The 12,059-nt window shown below is 40.8% G+C and overlaps 1 protein-coding gene across 5 annotated transcripts in view; it reads left to right on the top strand.

The window, feature by feature from the left end:
• CHGB (chromogranin B) overlaps window positions 1-11,452 on the top strand; it is a 116,781-nt gene extending 105,329 nt beyond the window's left edge. For 4 of the 5 annotated variants that reach the window (XM_008173788.4, XM_024110470.3, XM_065589799.1 and 1 more), the window contains 4 exons: window positions 735-778; window positions 3,687-3,780; window positions 6,447-8,275; window positions 11,038-11,452. In XM_008173788.4, coding sequence (XP_008172010.3) covers window positions 735-778; window positions 3,687-3,780; window positions 6,447-8,275; window positions 11,038-11,121 — 2,051 coding nt within the window. In that variant the 3' untranslated portion in view covers window positions 11,122-11,452. Of the gene's footprint in view, window positions 1-130; window positions 779-3,686; window positions 3,781-6,446; window positions 8,276-11,037 lie in introns of all 5 variants that reach the window. The other variant, XM_065589800.1, reaches the window with a different exon arrangement.
• Window positions 11,453-12,059: the final 607 nt, after the last annotated feature.

Genomic DNA, 12,059 nt, shown 5'->3' with positions numbered 1-12,059 from the left:
CAACAAATGCCTCACACTGTTCAAGCTTCACTGGACCTCTGGAGGTCCCAGTTGGAGGGGGCATGATGGCTGCTTTCCATGCTCAAGTTTGGGCTTCTGATCCCACTCAGAGCTTTGAGTGTCTCCCCAGTAGACCTTCTGCACCCTACCGCGAAGTTGCAGTAGAAGCGGAGAATGAATATGGGCCCTTAAGGTGGTCACATCTACATGAGCTAACTCACTATATACAGCTCTTTACTTGGCCCTCGCACTCTCAGAAGGTTTCCTTCTTATGCTAGAAATATCAACAGTAGCCACAAAAATAACATGTGGGTTGAAATGTGTTGCCGAACTACTAGAATGTAGACCTGAGCTTCAAACATTAATTAAAGCCACACAATGCCCCTGGGAGAAAGCTATTTTAGATTGTTACAAATGGGCATCTCTCAGAAACTAAATCACTTATCCAGAGTCACATAATCACTCAGGAGCAGACAAGGGAGTAGAACCCAGGAGCCTAGATTCCAGTTTCCTGTTCTCTAATGCCAGCCCACAACCCAGGCCAGCAGTTACTTGAGATAGGTATTGTCTCTTGCATAAAGGTATAATATAAAATAACTCTGGGCTGCACCTGCAAACCCCTCATCAAGCAAACAGCCCATTCAAGGTCAATTTTCCCAATGACTCGTCTGTGAAATTAATGTTGGCTTTTGTGTTGCATGAATCCATGATACTGTAAACTTTCCCCCTTCCAGGTATCAGTTCCATGCCAATGGAAAAAGACCATGTTGAAGAAATGGTGAGTAGCCGTATCCCATAACGTGTTGTATTTAGAAAGTTTCAATCAAAATACTCTCCACCAATTTTCAAAAGCACTTAAGTGACATAGGCACCTAAATCCCCTCAGCTTTCAATAGGCTCCTTAAACCCAGAGTGTTAAAAGATATTTAGGCACTGCTACACACAGTGTTGCAATGCCTAACTGACTGAGGAGCCTAAATCTCCTTTGCAAAATGGATTTAAGTGCTTAGAAGCCTAAATCCCATTGTCAATAGGGTTTTGGCTCCTAAGTGCTGAAATCCCTTCAGGACATTGTTTGCAACACCTGACTGAGGATCCTAACAAAAGCGTTGAAAACCCTTCAGATAATTAGAAGCCAAAATCCTATTGACAATTAATGGGATTTAGGCTCCCAAGTGCCTAAATCCACTCTGACAATGAGGTTTAGGCTCCTCAGTCTGTTAGATGTTGCAACACTGAGTTCAGCAATGCCTAAGTACCTTTAAAAAGCTGGGCCTCACTTTTGAAAATGGGACTTGGGCACTTTTGAAAATTTTATCTTTTTTGTCTGCCTGAAAAATTATCTGAAATATTCATTTGAATAAAACCAAAATGTGGCTGGATCACAAAGAGTGAGGTCACAAATTTGAAGGCCTCAAATGGGCATCTCTCAGCAATTTATAAATGTAGCCTTGACATACGGGTGAAATAAGGAAGACTGGTTACTGATTCTATGAGGAAATCCTCAGGTGTTTTCCAAGAAAGCTCTGAGGGTAATCTGAGCTCACGTGATACATTTTATTTATCCGGTGCGCTCATCATCAGCACCTTGGCCACGGCTCTGTTCCCATTGGTTTACTTCTGACAGTCCCTGGGTCTGAGCAGCTTCGGGCAGCTGAGAGTATTTAAAAAGAAGCAATTTGTCGCAAAAATGTTTTCTTCTATCTTCACAATCAAACCCCCAAAATTACATTGCCCTAAGGCCCAGGATGGGTAATAGTTGTGTCTTAACCCAGTGAGAGATTTGTGGTTGTGAATTATGAGACCTCTGGAGTTTTACCTATTAATAAGCCAGAAGCCCTGTACGTTTTGTTGTTAGCTCCAGAAAGCCCTTAAAATGACATTACATTGTTATGTAGGGAAAAAGCTATTTTAGATCATTTTTAGATTTTTTTTATTTTTACATTTTAGTAGTTAATAATTTTCCTTTCCTTCAAAGGACTATACAGTTGAACTCTTGCTACTAAGAGTCAGGCATTATAGCACAGACTTGGGAAAAACAGTACTTCTAGAAACTCGATATCACATTTCTGAAATAGCTGGCTATTAAACATGTGGCATATACAAAATAGATAAATGGTGTGATCTGGTTTATTGGCACTCCTGAGCCATGTGGTCACCCCAAACTCAGCCAATAAAGCCTTTATACCACACCACATCCTTGTACATACTCTACAGTGTGATAGCCAGGAAAAAGATGTTTCAATGTTCTGGTGTTTTAGTTGTTTTTCTAAAGGCTCCTGTTTAACACCATGTGTTGTTTAGGACAGTACTTTGCACTTCTATGGAATATTTACTGTAAGGAACTCTATAAATGAGTGGATACCTCCCAGGCATTCCCTCGGGGCCCCAGTGCCGCTCTGCAAGTGGCCCCTCACCTTAGTTTCCCTTTTAAGTCCCCAGTTACTCCATGGAAGCTTATCTTCTAGTCCATACATAGTTCATTAATAAAACAGTTGAAATCCCCCAAAGCATAATCCATATCACCCCAGTGCAAGTAGACTCTCAAACTCACATCCTCTGGGTCACTGACATAACACATACCACATTCTGGTGCCTTCCATCACACCTGGACTGTCAGTTCTCCTTTGTCCCTCTGCCAGGACAGCAACCCCAGCTCTTCCTGCTGGGGTGCAACCCCACTCTTCCTAAGGGGAACCCCCACAAACTCTCTGTTGGGAGTATTGTTGGCAGGGAAGCATTCTGCACTTCCCCCAGCCCTCTCATTGTTCCTCAGGGTCCAGCTCTCCAGTGAGGAGACATCAGCAAGGAAGCCCCTCTGCTGCTCCCCCTTCCTTCTGCCTTCTCTGGCCTTTAACTCCACCTCAGAGCCAGCAGGCATCTCCCTGTGCTAGTCCTCCTGCCTTCAGCTCTCCGGCCATGACTCTGTGGCTGGGGGAGGCCAGGGAGCAAATCACTCTTGCGCCTCTTCAACTTTAGCCCAGGAACCACTTTCTCTCTCCGGCAGCTCTCCTCTCCTGCCCTTCCTGACTGAACTTTCATAGCCTCCACTTGCTGCCTTGCCCTCTTAATTGGTCCAGCTGGGAGCATGTGGACCGGAACAGGAGAGCTGAGCTCAGTTTCATTTAATGGGCCAGCGACCCTGTTATGAACTCAATGTGATTTACAAATTAATTAATTATGAGTCACCTGAGACACAGGTGATTTGTGAAGTAGAGCCAAGTATTAAAACCTGCCCTCTATTCAAACCACTGGACACATTCCGTCTCTTTTTAAAATCATTTTACCAGTACAAATCCTAAACGTTGCTGATATCACTTATTTGTATGCTAATATGCATAGAAGTGGAGATCAGAGCCCCAGTGTGCTAGGCACTGCACAGACCCACAATAAAAGGCCCACCCCTGAAGAGTCTGTTATCTAAGTAGACAAAAGGTGGGAGAAATGAACCATTATCATCCCCATTTTATCGGCATGGAACTGAGGTGCAGAGAGATGAAGTGACCTGCACAAGGTTACCTAGGAAGTCTCTGGTAGAGATGGGAAATGAACCCAGATGTCCTTGAGTCACAGTCCAATGTTGTTACAGCTAAACATCTCTCTGATAATGCATGATTGGACATATGCAGAGTTTTTAAAAGTCTTACACTTGAAATGTGCTTTTCTCCAATTGCTGCTTCTTCTAGGTAACACGATGTATAGTGGAAGTTCTCTCTACTGCTCTGTCTAAACCAAATGCTCCACCAATAAATCCTCTGTGCAAAGATATCCTTAAGAAGAGTAAGTGCAATACTAAATGAATTTGAGATGCTCATTGAATCAGTGTCATTGCTGATGAAGAGAATTTGGTAGATGTGACTTAATTTTATTAACACAATGACTTTTTTATGATGTGTTCTCATTTTATAGGCCAGATGCATTTGCCATTTTAATTTCACGTATAAGAAAAGACTTCAAGGTTAATAGTACTTCTTAAAACGTTATAATTTTTGTTTTTTCTGAGCTTTGAATCCAAACCATATTTTTCAAAAGTGTTATGAAAAGCCATCATTTGTTTGTTATTCCAAAATGCAAATATGAAAGGATGTAATTTTGCAATATGAACAGTAGAATAACATTTTTTTCCCACGGTCCGTAAAGACCCCATTCTTACTGATAAGTTATCCTTAAAGTGGAGTAATCTTTTTTTGTGTAAGCAATCCCATTGAAATGGGACTATATGCAAGAAAGAACTAGTTAGAAGAGGAAAAAGGGTGGAGGATTAAGCCCGTTGATAACTCTAGCAAAATAATGTTCAAACAGAGTGTATTCTACCCAGCATTACAAACATCTGAATATTATAAGACATGATCCTCTTCCCATTGATTTCAATGTCAAAAGTACCATTGCCATCAACAGATAGAGGACTGGGTTAATCTAGTCTGGCCTTGAGCTGGTGGCTAACAATGGATTAAGAATCCCAGGCTAAACCAATCACCTAGCCAGACAAAAGACAATGAAGCAAATGCCTGATTTCCTATGCTTAACTTCTCTTGTAAAGCATGAGAAAATAGATGAGTTTTTCCAGCAAGCCCCGAAGATGAACAAATTTGGGCTATTTTGTCCAAATTAGAGACTGCATTCCAAAATGGAGGGAGTTTGCCAGCAGCTGCTTTTTAAACCAACCAGACTCCAGCTCGAGTGCTTTTGCTAATGACAGCTGAGTCAGTGTTACATTGGAGAGAAGCAGTGTTTCAAGTAGGCAGGTACCAGCCTATTCAGGGGTTCATATCCATCCAGAAACTACTGGGCAGCCAGTGCTGTTTCCAGAATCCAGAGCATTGGAGTAATGCTCCAAGGAACTGAAAATTATCCTCTCAGGTCTTGTGCTAGTAGCAATTCTCCTCATTGTCATGGAATTTACCACAAAAAGACAGGTATAAACCTGCTTGCATAGTTTATAATAGCCATAGTGAAATGTGGCTAAACTTAACAGTGCGGCAAACTACAGTACTCACTTTTTTTTCTTTCCAACTGATGTTTAATTACAGAAAAATAAAAAGACTGGAGCTAACCTACCAAGAAAAGCAATAATAAAAGCTCACAGTTGATACTTCTCTCAGTAGAATGGTAATCCGCAGCCTATCACAATGATTAGAACACAGTGATTTTCAAATACAGCTGGCACAAATTTGGCTGCGATTTTCAAAAATCAAGAGTGATTTTGAATGTCTCAGTTTTTGGGTGCCCAATTTGAAGCCCTCTAACGCTGCCTGATTTTCATAAAGGGCTGAATGTCAAGCACATTTAAGGAGTCAAGTTGGAAATCCAAAAATTGAGGCATTCAAAATCATTTGTCCTTTTTGAAAATCTTGGCCTTGATCTACTGTATTATAGCTCTTTAAGCTGAATGTGCTTATCCTTACTACTGTATCTAAGACCCAAACTGATAGCAGGTTGGACACCTTGCATTCCATTCTTGACATCCTGTTATATAATTTCTTGTTGGCATATGTATTAGCTCTTCCGCTAAAGGAGAACAATTTTTGCGATGTTAGAGGATGCTATAAATGTAGACAGACCTCTTTCTAGAGCACCAAGAAACACAAATGCAGACTATACAAAGTAAGACATTTTAAACTGTGATGTTACAATCTGCATATCTTTAAGATTTTGATTCTGATCTCACTCACACAGGGGTAAATTGGGAATATCTCCACTGAAGTCAATGGAGTTACACCATACCATGTGTACATATAATACTATTACAACTGATTTCAGAATCAGGCTCTTATTTAACATTTTGGAAACACCACAGAGTGTGAGATTTAAGTCTAATAACTACAGAATCATAACTTGGTATCACTTTGGTACTATGCATTCAAAAACCTTGAAAGATTTTTCTATTTGCTTTGAGTATAATGTTCATTCTATATACCAGTCACTTTATTTGGGCAATTTGGAATGGTTTTAGGGTGCAAGAATTGCAACAGGGGAGGGATAGCTCTGTGGTTTGAGCATTGGCCTGCTAAACCCAGGATTGCGAGTTCAATCCTTGAGGAGGCCATTTAGGGATTAGTTGGGGATTGGTCCTGCTTTGAGCAGGGGGTTGGACTAGATGACCTCTTGAGATCCCGTCCAACCCTGATATTCTATGATTCTATGACAGACTTTGAAAGATGGTGAGGATCTACATCTCCCATTGACTGTAATGTGAGCTAAAAGTGCTTAGAATTAGAGCTGGTTGAAAAACACCAGCAAATTAAAAGAAAAATGCATAGAATTTTTTAAATATAATTTTTAGAAGGGTTGACCAGCTTTAAAAATACATTGTGTTTAATTTTTTGCATAAAAAAGTCAATCTGACCAATTTAGCAACATCAAAAACTACTCCACTTATTCTGAATGAAGAATGTGTTAATGAAGAGTTGGGTTAACATTTTTAAACACAATTTTTGTTTTTGTAGGCGGCAGGCATAAAGCAGAGAAGAAAAATGAAAACGAGGAGGAGCAGCTTGAAGTGAGGCATTTGAAAGAATCATCAGAGGATGAAAAACATCAGCATACGAGTGTAGAGGAAGAGAGAGGTCAGAAGGAAGAAATCGAAGAGAAACACCATCATGAGGAAGATGAGAGCAGGGGAGAGGAGGAAAAACACAATGGGGATAGTCATTCTCATGAGAATAGAATCCATAAAGGAGAAAAAAAGCACCATCTGGACATAAGAGGTGAGGAAGAAGAGGACGATGATGATAATAGCTATAAGAGAAATAACCACAGTGAAGAAGGAAGCAAAGAAAAGAAGCATCATGCCGAAGAGTCAGGAGAGGCAGAGCATGAGCTTCCAGACAAAAAGTCTCACTCTCTAGCTAAAAGCATGGAGGAGTTCTCTCCTGGGGATGATAAACACTCTACGGGTCATAGGCACTCTGAGGAAAAGATGCACAGCAATGAAAAGAGAAGCCATGAAAGTGAGGAAGAGGAGGAGGAGGAGGAAGAGGAAGAGGAAGAGGAAGAGGAGAGCAACGAAAGGAATCACCATGAGTCTAAGGAACACGGTTCCTACCAGTACAGAGGGCATGAAGAATCTGAGGAGAGTGAAGAAGCTGAGGAAGAAAAACGACGCTACAAACCAAGACATAATCACAGAAAGCACAGAGTGGGCGACTCCTTCAAAGAGAGGCGAGATCACGAGGGTGAGAAAAGGAACCCGCTTGAGGAATCTGATGAGGAAGAGAACCAATTCTGGGATAAAAAGAGCCACTACCAGAAACACCATTATGAAGAGCCAGAGCATCATCGTGAGGAGAAGAGGAATGATTATGGGAAACACAGCTCTGAAGATGTGGAGGAGAAGAGGCACGCCGGCCACGGGAGTGAGGAGTACAGAGAGCAGCGGCATCAGAACAAGGAGAACAGCGAAGAGGAAGACAAGAGGCACCACCTTAGTGGGGAAAGCGAGGAAGAACGACATGAGAAAAAGAGGCACCATGATGAACCACATGAGGCAGTGAGACATCACTATGAGGGGAGGAAACACCACAGTGAAGAGAGTGAGGAAGAGCTGGATAAGCACCATGGTCATAGCAGCAGGGATGAGAAGAGACATCATGGTGAAGGCAGACACCACCTTCACGACAGGGAAGATGAGGAGATGCACAAGCTGCACAGTGGAGAGAGCAAAGGACAGTCGACGGGGCACTACAGCACTGAGGAGAGGGACAGTGAGGAGAAAAGGCACTATCCTGGCTACGACGAGATGGACGCTGAAATAGAAAAGAGACGTGACAGTGAGGATCAGAAACAAGACAATGAGGATAGTACGGAGAAAGTGAGATACGGGGAGAAGGAGTACAAGAGTTACTTCCCTGCAGAGAATGAGAAAAGAGTGGCAATTCGGTACAGTCCCTTCTACCACCGCCTACAGTGGAAAAGCAGGCACTTGGACAAAAAGGACAATATGGGGGACCAGATTCTGGGGAGTGAACAGGAAAGTAGACCCAGCCTGAATGAGAAGAATTTCTTCCCTGAATACGACTATGACTGGTGGGAGAAAAAGCAACTTCTGGATGGTCTGAATCACGGGCACGGCGAGAAGAGAAATCCAGGAAGGCTCCGCAAACTTGATATGAAAAGACAGTATGACAGGATGGATCAACTCGCCCAGCTTCTGAATTACAGGAAGAAATCGGCTGAATTTCCAGAACTGTACAATTCTGGGGAAGACCTAAAAAAGCGTCAATTGATCAGGAGCGACAAGGGAAATCTCAGCCAGAGGCCTCTGACGGAAGAGGAGGTACGTGTTTATGAGTTTCTATGAAAAGAAAAGTGACACTGATATTACTTATCAAGCTCAGACTTTAGCTCCACCTACAAAAATGATATCAGTAGAATCTCAGAGTGAAACATCATAAAAAGTGTACTGAAGTTTCATTAAGGGCCAAGTCCTCAGCTGATCTAAATCAGTGTGGCTTGACTGAATTCAATGGACCTATGCTGATGTGCACTTCTAGAACTAATTTTAAAGGCACATTACACACATCCTCACAGTCTCCAAATAGTCTACTTCCCCACAGCAGGACACACACACAGAGGAGATCTGTCACCTAACTGGGTCTTAGATCATACAGATTGCCTTACAGACCGTAACCAAGAACGGCACCCAGAAGCATGCAGGTAGCGATTTACTCTTGCCGAAGATCCGGTCCTTTAAATTGTAAATTACCAACTGTTTTGTAGAGCTGGTTGAATAATACAGGGGAAAAAATCATGGGAAAAAATATCTTGAGTTTCACATTGAGTAAAATTCTGCCTTCCATTGACTTCATGAGTGTAATGCAGAGTAGAATTTGAGGCAGTTTTGTTTGAGCTGTTCAGCTCATGAACCCCATTGCTAGATCTCACAATATGCTCCAATATTGCCATTTAAATGAATGTTCTACAGGTAAGAGCAGAATGTCAGCACACATCAGATGTATGCACCTGAATTGGTGATGTGTTGCATCTACCTGATATCTTTGGCAGCAGGGAAGGAGGTAATAGGAGTTATGTGCACATGGAATGGAGAACAATCCTCTTAATATACAGCAGTAGATGCCCAAGAGTTTCCCTGGGAGGAATTTGATTTTGTTTGTGAATTTCCATATTGTGCCATTTATGTGTTTCATAAAATAGAACCACTGTGATCACAACAAAGATTACACTAACGTCCAACAAACTTGCCTGGATCTTAATCTAAATGTGTGTGATCTCAAGCGGCTAGGATTAGCAACATGTGGAAAACTAGCACAGAAGTTCATAAAGAAAGTAGCTAGCATAAGACTTAAAAGCTGATGGACCATGGTTTGGCCTCAGCGAATAGAACAAGGATATTGGAGACATTCCTTGACTGTGGTTAGTGAAGTACTCCGGATAGCAGTAGCAACGGGAGATTGCACATAAATTGGGGAGGTGCTGTATGACAGAGAGACAGTTCGCATGGAGTAAATCCTGTTTTTAAATTATGGTAATAGTATGATCTCCTGTACAGCCATATTTTTGCAGACTATATCCCTTCTGTATTAGGATACATGACATACACTGCGTGTCTGGGCAATTATTGAACAGAAAGCAGTGTTGTGAGGCCAGAGGTAGAGTGATTTCCACTATCCTGTAAATGTGCATGTGCAGTGATCACTCAAACTAACCATTCACTCTAGACAACTAAATAACTTTACATCAATATTTATGGTATAAAAGGTATTTCTGACAGTAAATAGCGGGAAATACAAGGGAATCCTGCAGCTATTGAGGTACCTTTATGTATGGAAGGGAAAACTGGCAAGACATGAGACAACTGTACATTAACTGTTTATCCATCTACCTAATCTATTTCTTTGCCTTGGTACAAATACGATCTTCCACCACAGAATCTGAGCACCTCACAGCATTTTAAAAAGGAAGAAGAAACATCAGCTACATAATAATCAGAAAATTAAAGTCATCATTAGGTCATCAAGTGCATCCTAACCCCAGTGTATGACCCTATTCAGAATTCCTTACTAGAGCTGGGCAAACATTTTTTTTATTCATTGGCAATTTTAAAAAGTGGGGAAAAAAGTTGTTGGTCAAAATATATTTTTTTTAATTTTCAGCAAAGCAAAGAGCCAAAAAAATTAATTTGGGGTTGAACAAATTTTTTTTTAGACAAAATCAAAAATGATTCATTTTGATAATTTATGCATTTAAAAAAAAATAAGATGAATGTTAGCTTTGAAGCAGTCATTTCAAACATTTAATTTTGAAAATGACAGAATAAATCAGATTTAAAAAAATATTTGGGGAGGGAGTGTCAGAAATGTTTTGAAATTAATTGTTTGGTGAAATCAACACAAATTTGAAAAACGGTTTGGGTTGCCAACTCTGCATTTTTCCACTAAAAAAAGTTGCAGTTGAAAAAAAATTTACCCACCACTACTACTTACCCAGACAAAAATATCATTGAGGTTAATGAGAGTTTTCCTGAGTAAACAGTGCTGACTTGGGCTCTATTTAGTTCAAATAGGAATTAATTCGGGGAGTTCTATGGTTCATGTTATGTAGGAGGTCAGACTAGATGATTCGCAGTGGTCCCTTCTGGCTTTATCAGCTTTGAATCTATATATATTTGAATGGAGGTGTGTTTCAGTCAACATGTCTAAGGGTACGTCTATACTTACCTCCGGGTTCGGCGGTAAGCAATCGATCTTCTGGGATCGATTTATCGCGTCTTGTCTAGACACGATAAATCGATCCCGGAAGTGCTCACCGTCGACGCCGGTAATCCTGCTCCGCGAGAGGAGTACGTGGAGTCGGCGGGGGACCCTGCCTGCCGCGTGTGGACCTGCAGTAAGTACCTTGTAGTTCAAACTAAGGTACTTCGACTTCAGCTATGTTATTCACGTAGCTGAAGTTGCGTATCTTAGTTCGAACTGGGGGGTTAGTGTGGACCAGCCCTTAGTCTCTATTTTTTGTAATACAAAAGACCATTTGCCTACCTGTTCCCTTCCCTAAAACCATCTTGGTTTCAATGCTTCATAGGAAAAAGAGCTGGAAAATCTGGCTGCTATGGATTTGGAACTGCAGAAAATAGCTGAGAAGTTCAACGATAACAGGAGGGGATGAAGACTGTGTCGAGTGGTATATTTCAAAGCTAGGTGTAGCTTTATTTACTTAAAATACCTATATTTCTTGGTAATTCACTGCCACTGAAGTGTTGTTTACCCTAAAACAGGAAATGCAGTTTACTGTCCACTGAAGTGTAGTGATTTACACAGCTGGAAATGTCTTTAAGTTGCAATTATGCTACTGAGATCCAACTCGCATGAATTCTAGTACATAAACTTACATGTAAGGCAGATATTTTAACAGGCTTGTGAAAATAATTGTATTAGTGTTCTTCACAAATATATTTGTCTGAGTTTGAAATAATAAACACACTGATCTTGGACCAAAATCCTTCTCCTTGCTTGACTTGTTTTGGTCTAAATTTTGTGGATATTTTCAAATAACCCAGATCAGACAAACAGATCTACATAAAACACTGAAATGTAGTTTCTGGATGTTATTTCTGAAGGTTAAAGTAGAACCACATGCACATTTTCTTTATATTCTAGATAGCAAGAGCATGCAAAATATGCCTGAACCTTGATGGTTTGCACCAATGACTCAAATTCATTGTCAGTAAACTAGTTTTGTAAATTAGTTTCAGTAAATAAATTTTGCAAAGTTATCGTATCACCAAATACATGTGGTTGTTTATTTTGGCCATTTATAATGATTAAATTGTGTTAATACATGCACTGTTGTCGACTGTAAAAGTAGGACCAAATTATAACACGCTTGTTCAAATTGAGTACTCCCTTACTCTGGGAGTACTCCCATTAACTTAATTTGTTAAGTGCTCCCCATTGTAGGGGTTACATCATCTCATCCATCATTTCTCAGTAATAGGAGCCCTCACATCACACCACACTACTCATTCTTTGCACGCAAGTGCCAAATGATAAAGCATGTGGATTAGGAGTTTTACAGTATTATGTTTTAAATGGGCCCAGTTCCTC

The sequence above is a fragment of the Chrysemys picta genome, chromosome 3 (assembly GCF_011386835.1).
Source record: "Chrysemys picta bellii isolate R12L10 chromosome 3, ASM1138683v2, whole genome shotgun sequence".
Taxonomy (NCBI): domain Eukaryota; kingdom Metazoa; phylum Chordata; order Testudines; family Emydidae; genus Chrysemys; species Chrysemys picta.
The sequence above is the reverse complement of the archived record's forward strand: the minus strand, read 5'-3'. Positions and strand labels throughout refer to the sequence as shown.